General features: G+C 33.0%; 1 protein-coding gene and 1 long non-coding RNA gene across 2 annotated transcripts; one reads left to right on the top strand and one right to left on the bottom strand.

Moving 5' to 3' along the window:
• Nucleotides 1–5,138: 5,138 nt before the first annotated feature.
• LOC146912971 (F-box/LRR-repeat protein 16-like) lies at nucleotides 5,139–6,500 on the top strand. The gene has a single exon (XM_085720826.1). It carries the CDS (start codon nucleotides 5,139–5,141, stop codon nucleotides 6,498–6,500), a length of 1,362 nt encoding a protein of 453 aa, XP_085576952.1.
• An 11,698-nt stretch (nucleotides 6,501–18,198) lies between these two features.
• Nucleotides 18,199–22,038, bottom strand: LOC146912970 (uncharacterized). The gene is made up of 10 exons (XR_015013225.1): nucleotides 21,825–22,038; nucleotides 21,322–21,726; nucleotides 21,083–21,206; nucleotides 20,523–20,720; nucleotides 19,823–19,889; nucleotides 19,621–19,688; nucleotides 19,099–19,174; nucleotides 18,926–18,991; nucleotides 18,650–18,730; nucleotides 18,199–18,472 (listed from the first exon to the last, which is right to left on the bottom strand). It is a non-coding gene; the product is annotated as an uncharacterized LOC146912970 (long non-coding RNA).
• Nucleotides 22,039–22,622: the final 584 nt, after the last annotated feature.

Below are 22,622 nucleotides of genomic sequence, written 5' to 3'. Positions count from 1 at the left end.
CCACACAACGGCGTGCCAAATTAGCCAAGCTCTTCGTCTAAGTTTTTTAAACCGCACCTCACTAAACCAACAAATAACATGAATAAATAAGTTCGGGGGCGTGATAAAATTAAAATTCAACCACCTCATCACCTCTGTCCACACCCTCGAAATCACCCCACAATGAAGAAATAAATGGTTAACGTTTCATCTTCACTATCACAAAACACACACCTTTTAGAATCCTCCACTCCCAGTAAGTGCCTTCTTGATAGGTTTACCTTGGTCGATATACGGTCAAGAAACAAGGTCCAAGAGAAAGCCAACACCTTGGATGGTGCCATACTCTTCCACAGATCTCTAAAAACCACCTCCTCCTCCGTCGACAAGCTTTCGTCTAAACGCCTCAAATTTTGTAAATAAGAAGACTTGACCGTAAACACTCCCACCTTATCCAGCTTCCACACCTATATATCAACACCCTCCCCTATCACCGCCCCCTCCAAACACAACAAAAGAGAGTTAAGCATATTCACCTCCCACGCAAAGAACTCTCTACGCCAAGAAAACCGCCACATACCACCGGCTACGGCGGATTCCCACAACTCCCCCACCTTCACCTCTTGTGTATTTGCTATGGAGAATAACCGCGGAAAAGTGACCATAAGCAGAACACTCGAGACCCACGTGTCCTTCCAAAACAATGTTCCCATTCCATCCCCCACCTTCCAAACCAACTCCCTATTAAACCATCTCACCCCCCCTTCCTCCTCTAAAGACACCACATCTTTCCACCAACGAGAAGCTAAAGACGGCCAAATTTCCCCCTCCAAACGGATTCTACTACTAACCAAAGGCCCATATTTGTCCTCTAACACCTCCTTCCACATTGACGCTTCATTATCATGAAGACGCCAACTCCACTTACCTAAGAGACTAATATTAGCCAAAGTAATATCCCTCACGCCTAAGCCCCCTCTACTCTTAGGTTGGCACACTTTCCTTCACTTCACCCAACAAATCTTATTCACCCTATCGTAAACTCCACCCCAAAGGAACCTTCATTGGATACAAACCACCTTCTTAATCACCTTAACAGGCATTTTCAAAAAAGAGAGATAGAAAATAGGTACCGAATTCAAAACCAAATTTAGAAGGACAATACGACCTTCCAAACTAATATAATTAATTATTCCCCCATGAGTTGAGTTTGGCATTAATTTTCTCCAACACCGGTTCCCATGTTGACAACTTCTTAGCATCCGCCCCTACCGGTAAACCCAAATAAGAAAAAGGAATAGAGGAGAGACTACAATTTAGGAGCAAGGAAGCCATCTCCATAACTCTGGCGCCACATTAACCCCCATAAGACAACTTTTGTGAAAATTTACCTTTAAACCCGAAGCCATCTCAAAACCCCTTAACACCGCCTTAGTAGTCCAAAGATTTTCATTTTCATTTCCCTAATACACAAAGTGTCATTGGCATATTGCAAATGTGAAATTACCGACCCACCCCTCTTCACTTCAAAACCTTTAAACAAATTCCGATTGACCGCATTATTCATAAGACCACTAAATCCTTCCGCCACTAAGAGGAATAAAAATGGCGCCAAGGGATCCCCTTGTTTCAAACCCCTTTGGATATCAATTTCCTTCGTTGGACTACCATTTATCATAATTAACATGCTTCCTCCAAAAACACATGACTTCATCCAAGCTATCCACTTGGCATGAAATCCCACCCTCCTAAGCATATACTCTAAGAAGCTCCAATCCACTGAATCATAAGCTTTCTCAAAGTCCACCTTAAGAATAAGGCACGGGTCATATCGAAGGCAATATTTGACAGTAACATGTAACAAAATAGTTTAGTTGAATGTCATAATTGTTCTAATTAAATTCATAATATTAATTATCATAGACATTGGTACTGTACCATATCATATTATGTCCATGACCTCGACCTTGATATTGTAACATGACATCGACCCGACACAGATTTTGATCTTTTAATTGGAATGAACAATAAATGCGATTATCATTGAAATTAGGAACATAATTTGACAAACATAATAGCGAGACGGGTTAAGATTTAAGTAATAGCAAGACGAGTTAAGCTTTATTAATAAGAGATAGGGTTAATATTGTAAAATTAAGCAGAGAAATTAGGGTAAATCTAGTGCAAAATATTCCTTACGGGTTAACTTTAAGTAATAAGAGATAAGAGATAATAGAAGAGATATGGTTAATATAGTAAAATTAAGCAAATAAATTAGGGTAAATCTATGGCAAAATATTGCTTACGAGTTAACTTTTAAGTAATAAGAGATAATAGAAGAGATAGGGTTAATATAGTAAAATTAAGCAGAGAAATTAGGGTAAATCTAGGGCAAAATATTGCTTACCAGTTAACTTTAAGTAATAAGAGATAATAGAATAGATAGGGTTAATATAGTAAAATTGAGCAGAGAAATTAGGGTAAATCTAGGGCAAAATATTGCTTACGGGTTAACTTTAAGTAATAAGAGATTCATGGTTAAGTGGTGAAAACATCATAGTGTTTGCTTCCATTTCCCCCAATTTGTAGTTTCTTGATTGTCATTGGTGTAATCGCATTTCTGAATGTATTTGTCAAGTTTTAAGGAGATGTTGTAAGATTAAGCATTTGAACATAGTTGCTAGATAAGGTTAAGTTTACAATCACATATGTTGTCCCATCATATGACCTAGAATCAATTAACTATTTTGCTAGTCATCAAAAGTTAATTGGTACCATAGATTTCACGTTGTTTGCCAGATATGAAAACATACGATGTAGGACTTGTAAAAATATAATTGAATTTTAGAAAGTATATAATCAACTAAGAGAATACATTGAATGCTTAGCTATACCATGGTCTAATCTCAACACAATTTGTTTTTCATATCTTTAATCCTTTTTACTCTCTTACCAAACAAACTCTTTCAATCATTTATTTACTTACTGCTGTGAAAGAATACAAAAAAAGTCCTCTTATAATCTACGCATCATTTTGATGCAAGTACATACTCTTGACTTACTTAAAAAAATAATTAATATAATACAGTTATTTCATTTCTAATTAGAAAATATAAAAAAATCACTAATTGATTAGTGACTATTAAAAAAATAATTAATATAATACAGTTATTTCATTTCTAATTTAGAAAATATAAAAAAAATCAACTAATTGATTAGTGACTAACAATTGTCTTGTGTATGAATAATGAAGTGTAAAAAAACCAACATAACTTTTATGGTGACTTTCACTTGTACTGCTGAAAGAGACTCAATGTGAATTCCCTCTTTTCTTTGGATCGTCCAAAATTTCATATAACATTCAACTTTCTACCATTACTCATTGCACTTTCTACAGAAAGCAAAGCCTCTATTCACATCAATCCAATCACATATGAAAAGTAACACCATAGTACAAAAACTTTTAAAAACATAGTGTTTGACACCTAGAAATACACAAAACAGAGATTATATTAATAAAATTTTGAATTAAACAAGAACCATTGTCTTCCAACTTAAATTCAAATTACGAATGAAATTTTACAAACTTCTAAAATAGATAAAATACTTTTAAAACTATTTAATAAATATTTTTTTTAACTTAAAAAAGTTATAAGTATTCATTTGTTACCGATTAAAATAGAAGTGACTTTGACATTCAATATTTGATATATTATTTCTTAGAGATTTTGGGCCCGTTTGTTATAGTTTTTTTTTTTTTTGAAAATAGATATTTTTTAACAAATAATTTTTTTACGAAAGCTTCAGATTAAAAATTCGTTTGAATAGCTTATATTAAAATATCATTCTAAGTATTTCACCATTTTGTTATAGTTTTTTTTGGATACTAAAATTTAGAAAAAATCTCTAAAAAAAAAACAAATAGTTTTTCATAAAAATCATTTTTGAAAGATGTCATTTTGAAAAAAATATGTGATTTTATTTTTGAGTAAATTTCCCAAAAAAAATATCATTTTTAAAAATACAAAGAAAAATCCATTTTTTCAAAATATATAACAAATGGACCCTTTATAAAAAAATTAGAATCTATTTTGTGTTTTTTATTGTAATAAAATTGATTTTATATTAAATTTTTTTTTTTGACACAAATTATTTCAATCTTTTGGCACAAATTACTTCAATCTTTTGTTTTTATTTTTTATTTTTTGTACAGAAAAATATGGAGTGGTGATTGTTGTGTTGAAAAAGACAAAAGTTTAAAAGAAAAATGGGCAAATAAATCGATATAGTGAAAGGAAGATTGTCCATAAACAAAGCCCATTGTCTAATGCATCCTTATTTATTAATTTTGTTACGTCTACAGCAACTTAACCTAATTTTTTCCCGCTCATTTGCTTTATTAGGTTTGCAATTATTTAACCTAACAAACTCCATCTAAAAAAATACATTGCACACCAATTTCATTCCTATCTGCTTGCCTTTTTTTTTTGAAGAAAATATTTTCTACTATATCAATGATCACGTATGATCCTTCTATTTTATACTCTTTTTTGCAAGAATTTTACACTTTTTTTTTGGATTTTTTTTAATTTCATGTCTGTTTTTTTGACATCCTTATTTATCCTTATTTATTAATTTTGTTACGTCTGCAGCAACTTAACCTAATTTTTTCCCGCTCATTTGCAAATTAGGTTTGCAATTATTTAACCTAACAAATTTCATCTAAAAAAATGCATCGCACCAATTTTATTCCTATCCTCTTGCCTTTTTTTTTTGAAGCAAATATTTTCTACCCTAATCCTTATTTATTAATTTTTGTTAAGTCTGCAACAACTTAACCTAATTTTCTTTTATAATATTTTCAGATTTCATACATTTTATGAAGTGTTTTATTTTGACTACTATAGATTATCACGTGTTATTTTTTTCACCATTACCAATTATATATTGCATATCCCTTCAAAAAAATTATATATTGCATTTTATTATTCTTATGTCAATTTTTTTACAATAAACCCGAGCGGGGCACGGGTCAAAAATCTAGTATATATAAATGGAATGAACACTATACAAACAACCATTAGTTCTTTTGCCGAAACCCTAATATCTTCTATTTCCTTTCCCACCAACGTCCTAGGTGCTCATACCATTCCCTTCCAATGAAAAGGAAAAGAAAATCTTCACTGGAAAATTTACCATTAGCGAAACTCTTCCAAAATCCATTGAAAAGGAAGAAGAAAACTTCTTTCAATTCTTCACAACAGTTTGTTATGGAAGAAACTTGTTCATATTTACCTGATGATTGTTGGGAAATTGTCTTCCGATTCCTCATCATAAACGACAACAACCGTCATCACAATTTAAATTCTCTATCCCTAGTCTCCAAACAGTTCCTCCACCTCACCAACGGTCTCCTATTCTCACTTACTGTCTACGATCAAACACGCCCTTTCATTGTTCGCCTCTTCGAAAGGTTCACACACCTCAACTCCCTTGACCTCTCACACTACAACTGTGACCTCAACCAGCTTCTCCGTGCAATCTCTCGTTTCCCATTAAATATCACATCTCTTAATATCTCCAATAATCGGACCATTCCCGTTAATGGGTTACGAGCTTTCTCCAAACAGGTTACTACTTTGACCTCTCTCAATGCTTGCAACATTCAATCTCTTAAAAGCTCTCACCTGTTACTCATTGCCGATTGTTTCCCTTTGCTCAAACAACTCAACCTCGGTGAAAGTTTGAGCAACAATCACACAAATGCAATTCACTCTTTGTTATCCAAGTGTCGACATTTACAACATTTAGATCTTGATTGCAATTTTTTTCTGAATGATCAACATGTTGCCAAGTTGACTTTGTTTCTTGCTGATTTGGTGTCTATAGACCTTAGTCTATGTCGAGACCTCACAGAAGTATCCTTGTTTTTACTAGTTAGAAATTGTCCTTCACTTAGTGAGATCAAAATGGAAAGCACAAGTATTGGGGAAGAGACTTCAGAGTATAATGATTCTTTGACAGATATTGGTGTATACCCTCAATTAAAGTCTCTCTATTTGGGTGAGAACTATTGGTTAAGTGACAAAAATCTCACAGTGTTTGCTTCTTCTTTCCCTAATTTGGAGTTGCTTGATTTGAGTTTTTGTAGTGATTGGACATCTGAAGGTATTTGTCACATTTTAAGGAGATGTTATAAGATTACACACTTGGACTTAACCGGATGTAATGCAGATGTGGACATATTTGAAATGAACTTTGTACTTCCCAAGCTACAGGTGTTGGACTTGTCAAGTACAGATGTTGAGGATGAAACACTCTATGCGATCTCAAAGAGATGTTCTCAGCTTTTGAAACTATCACTGATAGGTTGTGACTTGGTCACAGAGAAAGGAGTAAAAGATGTGGTTGAAAACTGCAAACAACTGAGAGAGATTGTATTGGAAGATTCTGACGTAAGTGATACTATTAGGGAACTGGCCATGGATGCCTTATTTGCTAGTGTTCTGAAATTTCTATGAACACTGTAAGTTTTCTTTGTATTAATATTTACTTCTCTAAGAAATAAATTTTTAAAATTGTCAACTTACAAAGGTACATTTACTAATCAGTCTGTTGTTTTTTATATTGAGTATTTGTAACCGAAGGATCTTGGGAAACAAAGATGTTTCCATGCTGCAATTGCATATAAAGTGATATGTTGTTTATATTTAGAACATATGACTTTCAATTTTTACAATATAGATTTTGAAATGCTCTTTAGCTGTAACTATCAAATAATACGATTTTGAGAGTTCGTAGTTTTCACCAACAATAGCTGTAAGGCCTTGGTGTGAACAATGATGTTGATGCATATTTTTGCCAGCCTTATTTGTTTGCAAATGAATTTTCTGCATCAATTACATGCTTTGTATTTGAGCCTTGGTGTATATATAGGTGAATTAACTAGTGGTAGCTGGTGGGTGTCTAGTCTGATACTAATACACATTAATAATATTGATGTAATAAAAGTAGTTCACTTGTTAATACATTTACATATATATTGGATTACCATGTTATTGATCTACAATTGTGGTAAATTTAACTTGGAGATCCTAATATCTTTGTATAGATTTTTCTCTCAGGAATCTAGATGGGTTTGTGTCCTTCTAATAACACATGTAATTTAGGTATATATGAATAGGATCAAAAGTCATTATGTTTATTTTCGCGGTTTTGATTGTTTAATAGGCATGGGCTTCACAGCAAATTGAGTGACATTTGAAAGAGAGGAAGTTACAGGAGATCAAGGGAAGATGGTCGATTTTCAGGAAATTTAAGCAAGTTTGGAATTAAACAAACAGCTAGAACTAGAAGATTTCAAAGCTCGATCAATCACCTAAATATTTTTTTTGAGGGAAACCTAAAAAATTTATTTATTTTGTTCACTTTCTAATTCATTGTTTTGTAATGATTGTTGGAGCAAAAAGCCTGTCTTATTGGATTAAAGTGAAGTTTTCCATTGATCTGTCTTACTGATGATTGGGGTTACCTATGCTTTATTTGCTAACAAATTTGATGAAATGTATCGACCTTAGGTTAGGTCCAAGTTAAAAATGATTCTAGCTTACGACAGTTTCTAAATGAGAGAATTATTTGTTTCTTTTACCTTAAAATACGGATTTAGAAGTTTATAGGAGTTCATCACATTAATTGGCTCGACCATTAGACATGACCGAAAGTAAGATTAGCAATATAGACAATCCATATATTGTTATTGTAAAAGGCAAAGTACTTCTATTTCTTAGTAACTTGTCACCTGATTTTCTCATTACTTATTCCAGGAAAAAAAAAAATCTGGCCAAACTGAGCAATGTGAGGTATCTCCATGTGATATTACACCAGAATTGAAGGTTTATCCCATCTACTGATACACCAGAATTGTAAACACTAGAGATTCATATATATCGAGTTCAGTTTTGATAGAACCCGTAAAATCAAGATGCATGTGTGGAATGTGTTTGTGTCCACTATGTTGCCAATATCGAAGTTTTGCTATCTAGCTGCTTGGTCTTTATTTTTCAAGTCACTGTTGATTTTTTTTTTTTTTTTATGCCTACAGGTTACTGGAGATCAAGGGAAGGCGGTTGCAGTTCAAAGAAATTTCCGCAAGTTTGGAATTGAAGAAATAACTAGAATCGAAAGGTTCCAAAGCACAATTGAGTGCCTAAATTTCCTTTATTTTATTATTATTGGAATAAGGTGTAGTTTTCCAAAAGGATTTGTTGAGTGGCAAATTTTACTAACCTCATTGTTACTGTTTAATCTGATTTCTGAGGTCACCTATGCTTTATTTGCTAATGAATTTGATGAAATGTATCAACCTTTGGTTAGGTCAAGGTTAACGTAGTTCCTACCTTATGATCAACAAATTTGTGCAACATTCCATGGCAATTTTCAAGCTTAATGTTGTATACCCTCATAGTATAGTTTATACAATATATATCGTAGCAAAAAATAAAAATCAATATGATGAGTGAACACTTGCAATTAGCACGATATTGCATGCCAGAACAGATTTAACTTTCTGGTTTGCCTAAACTCATCGCTACTTTATAAAAAAAAGCAAAGCATATGTAGAAACTAACATAAATAATGGAGCTTGTTGTAATAGAGCTCTAAGATGTAAAGAATTGAGAAGGTCTATTGAATGGGAACATCAAGTTAATTTGAATCGGACTATGAAACGGAACATTTGAAGACATGCATGGAAGACGAGTCAGAGAGAATTCCAATCGGACTAATATAGCATCACAAAGCTGCATCAAAGTCTGTTTTACTGCACTTGATCAGTTTTTTATGTATTAATTGTTTGCGAGTAAAATACCATTTGGATCATTGACCGGAAATTCATAGTTATTCCCAAACTAGTTTCCAGGTCCCTTTCAATGAATATAAAATTCACAATAATATCATAAACAATGACAAACATAAGTTTTAGCAACTACTAGTAAATTAACGCAATAAACAAATAGATAATTTTGTAGCAACAACTTGAATAAAACAGAAAACGCTAGTGGGATGAAAATAAAAGTTGAGAGTGTTTTGTGATCTGATGGATAGACATTTTATACACGTAGGCAATTTAGATGAGTTGGATCATTTCAAGGGTTCTAATTTTTGAGGTATCGATATATAGTCATAAATAGGTGTTTTTTTTTTTTTTTAAACAGCCAAATATATTAAAAAAGCCACAAACCCCACTCAAGATGAGCAAGGCTGCGCATAACAATTGTTACAGCAGAGGAATAAAAACAAAAACCCCAATAACAGCCCCTTACACCAGTAACAACAAAAACACCAAATAAATGACAGCAAAATTAGTGACAGAGAGCAATCCGCAATACACAGAGCCCACTCAGATTGCCAAAGCCTCCTAATGCCGCAACTAAAACCAAACAGTCACACTCCAAGAAAAAAACGGGGATTCCAACACCATTCATAATATAAGCACGTCGCAATTTTGAGCCTACTCAAGCTCCATTGCCACGAAATCACCTTAAAAATCTGATCATTTCTCATCATCCAAACCACCCACACAACGGCGTGCCAAATTAGCCAAGCTCTTCGTCTAAGTTTTTTAAACCGCACCTCACTAAACCAACAAATAACATGAATAAATAAGTTCGGGGGCGTGATAAAATTAAAATTCAACCACCTCATCACCTCTGTCCACACCCTCGAAATCACCCCACAATGAAGAAATAAATGGTTAACGTTTCATCTTCACTATCACAAAACACACACCTTTTAGAATCCTCCACTCCCAGTAAGTGCCTTCTTGATAGGTTTACCTTGGTCGATATACGGTCAAGAAACCAGGTCCAAGAGAAAGCCAACACCTTGGATGGTGCCATACTCTTCCACAGATCTCTAAAAACCACCTCCTCCTCCGTCGACAAGCTTTCGTCTAAACGCCTCAAATTTTGTAAATAAGAAGACTTGACCGTAAACACTCCCACCTTATCCAGCTTCCACACCTATATATCAACACCCTCCCCTATCACCGCCCCCTCCAAACACAACAAAAGAGAGTTAAGCTTATTCACCTCCCACGCAAAGAACTCTCTACGCCAAGAAAACCGCCACATACCACCGGCTACGGCGGATTCCCACAACTCCCCTACCTTCACCTCTTGAGTATTTGCTATGGAGAATAACTGCGGAAAAGTGACCATAAGCAGAACACTCGAGACCCACGTGTCCTTCCAAAACAATGTTCCCATTCCATCCCCCACCTTCCAAACCAACTCCCTATTAAACCATCTCACCCCCCCTTCCTCCTCTAAAGACACCACATCTTTCCACCAACGAGAAGCTAAAGACGACCAAATTTCCCCCTCCAAACGGATTCTACTACTAACCAAAGGCCCATATTTGTCCTCTAACACCTCCTTCCACATTGACGCTTCATTATCATGAAGACGCCAACTCCACTTACCTAAGAGACTAATATTAGCCAAACTAATATCCCTCACGCCTAAGCCCCCTCTACTCTTAGGTTGGCACACTTTCCTTCACTTCACCCAACAAATCTTATTCATCCTACCGTAAACTCCACCCCAAAGGAACCTTCTTTGGATACAAACCACCTTCTTAATCACCTTAACAGGCATTTTCAAAAAAGAGAGATAGAAAATAGGTACCGAATTGAAAACCGAATTTAGAAGGACAATACGACCTTCCAAACTAATATAATTAATTATTCCCCCATGAGTTGAGTTTGGCATTAATTTTCTCCAACACCGGTTCCCATGTTGACAACTTCTTAGCATCCGCCCCTACCGGTAAACCCAAATAAGAAAAAGGAATAGGGGAGAGACTATAATTTAGGAGCAAGGAAGCCATCTCCATAACTCTGGCGCCACATTAACCCCCATAAGACAACTTTTGTGAAAATTTACCTTTAAACCCGAAGCCATCTCAAAACCCCTTAACACCGCCTTAATAGTCCAAAGATTTTCATTTTTATTTCCCTAATACACAAAGTGTCATCGGCATATTGCAAATGTGAAATTACCGACCCACCCCTCTTCACTTCAAAACCTTTAAACAAATTCCGATTGACCGCATTATTCATAAGACCACTAAATCCTTCCGCCACTAAGAGGAATAAAACTGGCGCCAAGGGATCCCCTTGTTTCAAACCCCTTTGGATATCAATTTCCTTCGTTAGACTACCATTTATCATAATTAACATGCTTCCTCCAAAAACACATGACTTCATCCAAGCTATCCACTTGGCATGAAATTCCACCCTCCTAAGCATATACTCTAAGAAGCTCCAATCCACTGAATCATAAGCTTTCTCAAAGTCCACCTTAAGAATAAGGCACGGGTCATATCGAAGGCAATATTTGACACTAACATGTAACAAAATAGTTTAGTTGAATGTCATAATTGTTCTAATTAAATTCATAATATTAATTATCATAGACATTGGTACTGTACCATATCATATTATGTCCATGACATCGACCTTGATATTGTAACATGACATCGACCCGACACAGATTTTGATCTTTTAATTGGAATGAACAATAAATGCGATTATCATTGAAATTAGGAACATAATTTGACAAACATAATAGCGAGACGGGTTAAGATTTAAGTAATAGCAAGACGAGTTAAGCTTTATTAATAAGAGATAGGGTTAATATTGTAAAATTAAGCAGAGAAATTAGGGTAAATCTAGTGCAAAATATTGCTTACTGGTTAACTTTAAGTAATAAGAGATAAGAGATAATAGAAGAGATATGGTTAATATAGTAAAATTAAGCAGAGAAATTAGGGTAAATCTAGGGCAAAATATTGCTTACGACTTAACTTTAAGTAATAAGAGATAATAGAAGAGATATGGTTAATATAGTAAAATTAAGCAGAGAAATTAGGGTAAATCTAGGGCAAAATATTGCTTACCGGTTAACTTTAAGTAATAAGAGATAAGAGATAATAGAAGAGATAGGATTAATAAATTAGGGTAAATCTAGGGAAAAATATTGCTTACGGGTTAACTTTAAGTAATAAGAGATAATAGAATAGATAGGGTTAATATAGTAAAATTAAGCAGAGAAATTAGGGTAAATCTAGGGCAAAATATTGCTTACGGGTTAACTTTAAGTAATAAGAGATTCATGGTTAAGTGGTGAAAACATCATAGTTTTTGCTTCCATTTCCCCCAATTTGTAGTTTCTTGATTGTCATTGGTGTAATCGCATTTCTGAATGTATTTGTCAAGTTTTAAGGAGATGTTGTAAGATTAAACATTTGAACATAGTTGCTAGATAAGGTTAAGTTTACAATCACATATGTTGTCCGATCATATGACCTAGAATCAATTAACTATTTTGCTAGTCATCAAAAGTTAATTGGTACCATAGATTTCACGTTGTTTGCCAGATATGAAAACATACGATGTAGGACTTGTAAAAATATAATTGAATTTTCGAAAGTATATAATCAACTAAGAGAATACATTGAATGCTTAGCTATGGTCTAATCTCAACACAATTTGTTTTTCATATCTTTAATCCTTTTTACTATCTTACCAAACAAACTCTTTCAATCATTGATTTACTTACTGCTGTGAAAGAATACAAAAAAAGTCCTCTTATAATCTACGCATCATTTTGATGCAAGTACATACTCTTGACTTACTTAAAAAAATAATTAATATAATACAGTTATTTCATTTCTAATTAGAAAATATAAAAAAAAATCAACTAATTGATTAGTTACTATTAAAAAAATAATTAATATAATACAGTTATTTCATTTCTAATTAGAAAATTTAAAAAAATCAACTAATTGATTAGTGACTAACAATAATGAAGTGTAAAAAAACCAACATAACTTTATGGTGACTTTTTTTAGTGAAAAACAACGTGAAGATAATGAAGTGTAAAAAATTATAATTAGTAATAAAATTTAAAAAAATCAACTAATTGATTAGTGACTAACAATTGTCTTGTGTATGAATAATGAAGTCTACAAAAACCAACATAACTTTATGGTGACTTTTTTTAGTGAAAAACAACGTGAAGATAATGAAGTGTAAAAAATTATAATTAGTAAAATTATAATTAGTTTTTTTTGGTGATGACTGGGATTCGAACCCCAGACCTTGCATATATTATGCATTGTCCTTACCAACTGAGCTAAGCTCACAGGGACAAATTATAATTAGTTTATTATAATTATTCTATTTTCTATAAAAAATACTAAAAAAATATGAATTATTTAGTTATTCTTTTTTTTTAAAGAATTTTTGAGTAATTCTATAGTGACGTACATTTGTCTCGTGTTTGATTTTTATAACAAATTATAATTAATATATTAAAACAATTGACTAGTTACAAACAATTGTATCATATATGAACTGTATCTTCTAACCATACTCTTTAGTAACGCATTTGCTGAAAATAACACTTGAAAAAATGAAATGACATAAAAAAATACAAAATTGATAAAAAAAAATTATCATTTTTTAGAATGCGTGAAAATAAGGATTATTGCAAAAGAAAACTCTCTTTTAAAAAAAAGAATAGAAAAATAAGGACATCTGTTAAAAATTGAGATAGAAATATTTTTATGCTCCCAAAAAATTATTTATTGCAAAACAAAAATTAGAAAAAAGGAGATATGTTTAGAAGGTTAGTTTTGTAATCTGATGGGTAATTTGTTTCCTAGATTTTATAGTAGATAGGGATGGGAATAATCTAAGCGGAACTATAAGGGCCTACAGCCTAGCCTATAGGACAAGTCAGATCAAGTTTTTCTTGGTAAATAGAGGTAATTTAATCTCCTTTGGAGGTCTATTTAGCTAAAAAGGTCAGATTACGGGTCATAAAAAAGTCTTTTCGATCTATAAGGCCGACTTACTTAAGTAAAGGTAAACAATATTTTTTTTTTTGAAGGAGTAAACAATATTATTTATTACTACTATTACTATAAAGTGTAGCTTGGCTTAGCCTATTCTATGCGGATGATAAACTTATGTTTTTATTTTGGCCAAATACCACGTTTGGTCCTTTTAATTTGACAAAATTCTCAAGTTAATCCTTTAAGTTTCAAAAGTTTCAAATATATCATTTTAGTTTGACAGAATTCCCAAGTTAGTCTTTTAAGTTTCAAAAGTTTCAAATAGGTCATTTTAGTTGATAAACTATTTCACCATTACCCCTACTGTCAGTTTATAATTAACTGATGCTGATGTAGCCGTTAATTGTTGACTTGGATCAAAACGCTGCCTTTTAAAAGCTCCATGTGTCAAAATGTTACGTTTAATGGTCACAAATGAACATTCGAGCACTATGACTTGGATCAAAACGCTGCCTTTTAAAAGCTCCAGGTGTCAAAATGTTACATTTAATGGTCACAAATGAACATTCGAGCACTATAAATGGTCATTTGTGACCATTAAACGAAACATTTTGACACCCTAGAGCTTTTAAAAGGCAGCGTTTTGATCCAAGTCAACAATTAAAGGCTACATCAGCATCAGTTAAACGGAGACTGACAGCAGGGGTAACGGTGAAATAGTTAATCAACTAAAATGACCTATTTGAAACTTAAAGACTAACTTGAGAATTCTGTCAAACTAAAAGAACCTAATTGAAACTTTCGAAACTTAAACAGACTAACTTGAGAATTCTGTCAAACTAAAAAGATCAAAAAAGTGGTATTTGGCCTTTTATTTTCAATAAGATGAGAAACAATTATTTTGGTACGTAGGGAGAATAATCTAATAACATGTATATGATACATTTGTAACATACAAACATGAGGACCGGTGCGAAGAAGATCATTTGAATTAGATGACCAACCCAAAATTAGAGGTTTTTCATCTCCCTTACTTTCCTTGTAAGTCAGATGCAAAACCTTATAAGACATTGAATATTTTGATCATCTCATCTCATATCTAAGTTGCTCAACATTCACATCTACATCTATAAGACACTTCATATTTACACTTATTAACAAAAACATTAAAAGAAAAACTAAATTGAATTTTTAAACTGAATCTGTAAGCCCCGGATTTTGGTTACGCTTAAATCATTATCATTTTTAGAAAATCACTACTATCTTTTTTCTTAAGACTATTTTTTTTCTTCAATCAATCGGTAATAAATCTCTTATCTCTTATTTATTAAAGATAAACCGGACGCTAATTGTTGCCCTAAATTTAACCTAACTCTAATGCTTAATATTACTGTATTACCCTTCAAAGCAACAAATCACTCATAAATCGCTGCTATTATTTTGAACAAAACAAATCCCTCCTATTTTTTTGAACAATACAAATCACTCCTATTTTTTTGAACAAAACAAATCGCTTCAAAATTTCAATTTTGTGCTTTCTTTTATCACTTCAAAATTGCGATTACCATTTAAGGGTATTTCTGTTTTCAATCATCTTAATCACAATCACTCGCTGAATTTAATTTGGTAATCACTTTGAATGTTATGTTTTTCTCTTTCAGTTTTAGATTTTCCCAACACATGCTTGATAAAATGTTTTAGTGAGCAATTGGATCTTCACCGCTTTCTCTCCAAAGATAGCCCTATTGACCAAGTAAGCATTCATTTTTTTTTTTATATAATATTTTAGCTTTGATTTTTTATGTTGGTATTGCAAAGTGAAGATTTCTAATTTAATTTATTAATCAATTCGGATTTTATGTGGTTCTTTTTCAGTTTTAGATATGCATACTATGTGTTTGAAAATGTTGCAGTGGAATGGGAAACTTTCTCTCCAATGATAGTCCTCTTTATCGAGTAAGCATTCATTTTTAATAATATTTTTGCTTTGGTTTTCTCTAGAACAATTTCTAATAATAGCTCTGTGTTTGGAGTAAAAAGGGATGATTTCTTTGTTATTTATTGTTTTGGATTTGATTTTCTCCAACCAATTAATTTGTGAATATCATTAAACTTTATTTGAAAAGTTATAAACTTTAAACGATTAGGTGATATTTTATGAAAACTTTAATTTTCTCTCTTTGTTTTTGATATGATAATTAAATTAATTTACAATTCTGTGTATATGCAAGGCTATATTACTCTGCACTGATCGTATTAGCAAATTTAGTGTATGCAAGGCTATTTAGTGTCTGTAGCATTTCTCTGGACTTCAGAAGAAGCATGTGTTTATCTATAATAAAGTGTAAGTTAAAGGGTAGTTTGATGCTCATGGATGATGACTGATTGTAACCATTGAGCTTGGTGTGCACAGCAGGTACCAATACTATTGTGCTCCTGTTTTCTTAATCCCTTGGACCAGTTGATCTAGTAGTTGTGATGAGACTATACTGTGATTGAATCTGGACCTCCTGATTAATCAGATGGTCCAAATTCGTCCAGCATGAGCCCATTTTCCTTTATTATTTTTCACTACTATTTTTCTGTTTGCACCACTAAAATTTTATTTCTCCCTTTTTTAAGCACTCTAACTTTTAATAATTGTTATTATTTGTTCATTTTTATTACTGTTTTTTTATTTCGTTTAATTCGCTTGTTCATTATTAATTGTGGTTTATTTTATTTCTAGTTCATTTTTGTTTATTTCTAATTATTATTTAATTTGTGTTGCATGCATGTTTATTTCTTGTCATCTTATCTTATATAATAAAGCTTAACCCCTAAAGCTATTTCTAACCCTAATATTTTCCCCCATTTCTCCCTCCATTTTTCTGAGCCATTGGATCTTGCACATTTAGGCGCCATTCAATTTTAGCCATTGATCATCTTACTTAATTAATGTCAGCCGAATTTTGTTATCAAGTTTGCTATAATTTTGGCTATCCGAATCCTTATTATTTTTTTTTTGAATTCCTATCCTCCTTTTTTTTCGAATCCTTATTTTTTTTAATTCCTATCCTCCTTTTTTTTTATTCCTATCCTCCTTTTGGCCGGCCGAATCCTTATTATTTTTTTTTGAATTCCTATCCTCCTTTTTTTTTTATTCCTATCCTTCTTTTTTTTTTTTAAGCAAATATTTTCTACACTTTTAGGTTTGCAATTATTTAACATAACAAATTCCATCTAAAAAAATGCATTGCACCAATTTTATTCTTATCCTCCTGCCTTTTTTTTATGAAGCAAATATTTTCTACCCTAATCTATTTATTTATCTATAAAAGTTAACCTGAAAGCTTATTTTAGCTCTAATTTTAACCTAAACCCTATTGCTGAAATTTACTGTTTTAACCCTAAAGCTTAATTCCGATTTGTTTAACCCTATTAACCCTATTTTTTTGCAAGCCAAAAATCGTATTGTTCCTAACCGTTTCCTACTAAACAGATAAACATAAAAAAAAATCACTCCTATTAACAAATTATTCCTATCCACTCCTATTAACAAAATATTATTAACAATAAAAACAACAAATCTGTTGCATATCCACTCTTATCTGTCGCTACAGTCCTTCTTAACAAATTCCACTCCCATTTATCTGTTGCATATCCACTCCTATTTTTTTGACAATACAGATCGCTCCAACCTTTTTTAACAAAATTAACAAAATTTTCTTGCATTAATTTCGGTCATTCCTGCCAACTACCCACTAATCCATTAAACATTTAATGTGGCCTTCCATATCTCTCCATGCAGCAAGTGAATTTGTATTCCACGAGAAGTCTCTCCAACTCCCCAATTCATTGTCTACACATGTCACCGTGATTCAAATTCATTTTGTCTATGAGTCCGGTATAAATAGTGGCGTGCACATACCTTTGTGGTACAGTTAATCTTAATGGATTTCCATACAATTTCTGTTCTAATCAATCTAATCATGTTTCATTGAATATATTTGGTTCTAATCACACTACTAGAAAAATCCAAATTAGAGACGGGCGAAATCAGTCTCTAAAATGCAAAAAATCCGTCTCTAAACAAGTTGGAGACGGAATTGGAGACGGAATTGGATCCGTGGTTAATTTCCTCGTCTCTAAGCTAATTGGAGACGGATTTACAGATTCCGTCTCTACCAGACACGGAAAAATTCCGTCTCTGAATCATATATTCCGTGACTACAAAGAAACCAAATTCTGTCTCTACATAAAATAAATTCCGTCTCTACTGAGACAGAATTTATATTCCGTCTCTAACTTCAATTTTTTTTAAAAAAAAAAAAAATCAACCAAAAGTGCTCTTAAAAATACGTAAATATAGTTTGCAAATTTTGATCAACATAATAATGTCTCATTCAAGATAAGAGTACTCATAAAAATACATAAATATAGTTTGCAAATAACTGAACAAATCAAAGTAAAACTATCCATTACCTAAAAATAATAATATGATAATGAATCTAAAATTTTCCAAATCTCTAAATTGTTGTTACTATCCCCTCCTTCATTTACATTATCATTCTCTCATGCTCTTGACATGTTCTTGAGCTAATTGACAAAGCTTCGGAATAATGTCTAAGCTAAATAAGTAACTTCCATCAGCCTGCAAAATTTAAAATATGTGGGTCTCAAGCATAGTTTTTGTTGTTTTCAATAATTATGCCAAGGAAACAAAGCAATGTCAATCAAGCTAGTCAACAAATTTTCTTTAATAGTCCTTTATGTATAGAACAATAAACAATTAGAGTTACATAATGACTCAACTGAAGAGAAAACTTACATGTGTAGCATGGATTTGGAGGCGGAAAATCACCTTACGTTCTGTTTTCTCAATCTTCCCCCAAGTAACCGAGACATTGTTCTAGTAAGTTAATCACATTTAAGATGCATTATTGCCAAAACTTGAAGTCATATTCAAAAACAATATATGTAGTGACATGAATGCAAAGGAAGTAAAAAATTCACAATCACTCATATCCTTGTTTAGACATAAACTAATGTTATTGATTTCACGCTCAAATAACCAAACCTTAAACAAGTAGTTGATATTGAATACCTAGGTGTGATATCCTATTATCCTTGCAAACCAACTAAAGTCAGTTAGCCTTCAAAACACAATATTCTACATAACAAAGACAGCCTTCAAATCATGTTCTAAATCAAACACTAAACAATAAACTTATTGAAAAAATAAATAACATGGATTAAAATTTAGAACTAATATCTCACCTTTTTAGAGACAATTGTACTATATGGAATGCTATTAAATCAATCAAAGATAGAAAACTTCAATTTGGTAAAGATGCTGCATAAAACAAAGAAAAGGTGTTAATTGTTATTATCTAAGGTTTCTAAAAAGTTTAAATTTAGTATATTGAATAACTGCCCATGAGGGATTCAATCGTAAGTCTCAACTTCACAAAATACATAAATCTTCAAGTTGGGATTATAATCGAAAACACGCTAACAAACTACAAAGCTGCCAAGAAAACATACAAAACAAAATTTCTTGTATATTCATCACTTACCCTGCTGCTGCAACTAAACACGAACAGAGAGAGTTGGTTGGTAATTTAAAGTAACTAGGTCAGTTTCAAATCACTTGTAAGTTGTAATGCATATAAAATAACTAGTGAAGTTTCAACTAACTTCAAATAATCCCCATCTTGACTTACTCACATAATCCATGTATTTCCCATGTAAACTAAATATTCCATCAGCAACTCTAAGGATCATTACTTACTAAGATACCTGTTGTGTAGCAGAGACAACCTTTCTCTCATCCACTATTTCTTGTATATTCATCATTCCGTCATTAACTACATATATTTTGTGTAGCAAAAACTCAGCACCTCAAAAACTCACACAAAAACAAAGAGTCACCAGTGTATATATGTTCTTCTATAAACCAAAATCAAATAAGTAAGATCCAAATCATGATTGTTTCCATCACCTTAAACTTGATAATGGTTTCAATCACCTTGGAGTTCAAGTAGTAGACATACGCAAGCACAAAATTCCTGTTCCATACATAGGTTTCATTTTCAAAGCTACAACTTATAATTCATACAATAGACATAAAGAAAATGTAGACACAAACACACATCCTATACATATATTTTGTGTAGCAAAAACTCAGCACCTCAAAAACTCACACAAAAACAAAGAGTCACAAGTGTATATATGTTCTTCTATAAACCAACATACTATTTTAATTTTATTTAACATTAAAAATTTAACACAAACAGACCTTGACACATTCTCAATCAGCCAATGAAGTTACTAATCAGCACCCATCAAAAATAAAACCAATTCATTGAGTTATAAAAAACAGAGTTATATAAGGTCAAAGTGCCGCCGACAATAGTTTTGTTATGGGTCTCACTCTTTCTTGAACTCCGCCTCAGCAGGAGCTTCATAGATTGTACATTCATATAAAAGATGTGTTCTTTACATGAGCATTAAAATGGCCATAAAATAATAATATTTATTGATATTCATGTCATCAAGAGAGAGATATAAAAATTTCATGTGACGAGCCATGTAAAATTAAGATTCATAAACTATAGATCCATTCCACCCAAACAAGACCTGTAATAGTAATACACGTAAAGAATGCAATTTATAGAGAAGACCAGTAGAAAATTACGTACCAATCTTGAATTTGGTGGTCCATTTGGGTTCTTTTCTGGTTCAAGATGAATCTTCCTAAAAAATTCTGCTGTTAGATAGCTAGACTCCATATCAACCAGCCGCGTAACTGTCTTCTTGCGTTCGTCTCGGAATTTATCCAGTGCTTCATTTGCAGCGGTTGCAATGTCATTTGAAAGCGTTGGAAATCTTCTTAACTCCTGCACACCAAGAAGTATCACACATGTAAGATTCAATTTCTGGTTCTGGTGCATTACCCTCCTCCATCCCTCCCCAAAAGAATCAGTAATTCACATTAAATCCTAAAGTAAATGTTCGGAGATATTATTTATAGACCTGAAAGGTATCTAACATCAGTTATTTAGTGCTGAGATATGAATATCTAGCATTGTTAGCTCTTGAACATTCATTATTTTTTTTCAGCATAAAAGGAACATTGATAACCAATGCTGGCGCGGATGAATTAAATGTTGAATAAAAACAGCCTCATCCAACATGCACGACTATATTTGAAAGTCAAAACTTGTAGAAAAAGAGTTATAAATCAACTTATGTTCCTTACCTCTGTTTCTGCAAAATAATCCTTGATTTTGGGTCAATAACAATGATAATTACCAAGAATATAGCTTCAGGGTCAACATAAAATCCACCCTAAGTTTAGCTTCACACTTCAACCTAATCAACTCCTTTTGTTTAACACAGATCAAGTAAAATGAGTAAATAAGTAAACAAATAAATGGTTTAATTAAATTAAATTAACTTATTAAAATTTTAATAACCCCATCGTATTCTTTAGCATACTCTTTTGGCTCAACTGAGTTCCCTTGTTTCAGATCTCTTCTTCTTTGATGATTCAAGTTCCTGTTTCTTCGTCAACCACCTTGCAACCACCATCTTCGTTGTTCCCGCTGACGGTACCCTCTCTCACCACCTGCAATCCACCATTTCATCACCACCACCACACAAAACTCCAACTGAACCACCACCCCATCAACACCCAAACTCAGTGACCACCTCAAAATCCATAAACAACACCACAACCGTGAACCGCACCACCACCCCATCATAACCCGTGAACAGTAACTCCACCACCACAACCACCCCACCACCACCAAAAAACGTGAACAGAAACAGAGAGAGGTCTCCGGCGTAGCAGACCGCTGTGAACGGCGTAGCAGACAGCCGTGTACGGCGTAGCAGTCAGATCTAGAACAGATCGGGACAAATTAAAACGGGACCGGATCGAAAACATTGAAACAATCAAGGAAAAGAACCAAGAGTAGAAGAAGAAACCACCACAGCACCGGAATCGACGAGGCGGCGTGACCCTCTTAGGAGGTGGATGAAGGTGGTGCAGCCGCAAGAGGCGTGCGCACCACCCAAAAACGTCTACATCTTGCTAGCCTCGTACGGCTTGTTTGGACGGAGGGAGAGGAAAACGATTTTTTCTAAAGAGAAGGCAGATGCTATTTTTCTAAAGAACGATTGTTTAATTTGGTGTAGTAAACGCTTCATTTTGGGAGCCTACGGGACTAATTTATTTTAAATTATAATTTTTTTAGAGACGGATTAATTCAGTCTCTGGGCATTTTTACCTGAGTTTAAATTATAAAATAATAAATTATATATGTCAGAGACGGATTTAGAGACGGAAAATGTTACTGACAGAAAGAACCGTCTCTAAATTCTGTCTCTAAAGGTAAAATCTCAACTTCCGTCTCAGCCAATTATATTCCATCTCTAATTCCGTCTCTAATAGAGACAGAACAAAATCCGTCTCTAAATTCCGTCGGTGTTCATGATTTTTCTAGTAGTGTCAGTTGCTTGGTGTTTTTTTGTGCAGCTCCTTTGAATCTAAATCCAGTCACTGATTTTGACAAAATTGTGAATGAATTACGACTTCAATACATAAGGATTTGCATTCAGTTTCATGTTAGGGATGTAAGAATGCAACAGTGTCGTTTTTTTTTCCTGTGCTGGACTTGAATCAATGTGGTAACAATTTGTTATTCTCTTTTTATGTAGGGCGCTAGAAGGCCTACACAAGGAGCAGCAAGGATGATCTTTAATTTCCTATTTTCTGTATCACTCAGTTTCTTAAG

This window comes from Medicago sativa, chromosome 6 (genome assembly GCF_051527215.1).
Source record: "Medicago sativa cultivar Bolivia chromosome 6, Bolivia_mono, whole genome shotgun sequence".
In the NCBI taxonomy this organism is placed as follows: domain Eukaryota; kingdom Viridiplantae; phylum Streptophyta; class Magnoliopsida; order Fabales; family Fabaceae; genus Medicago; species Medicago sativa.
Note: the sequence above shows the minus strand (reverse complement) of the source record. Positions and strands in the feature narration are given on the sequence as shown.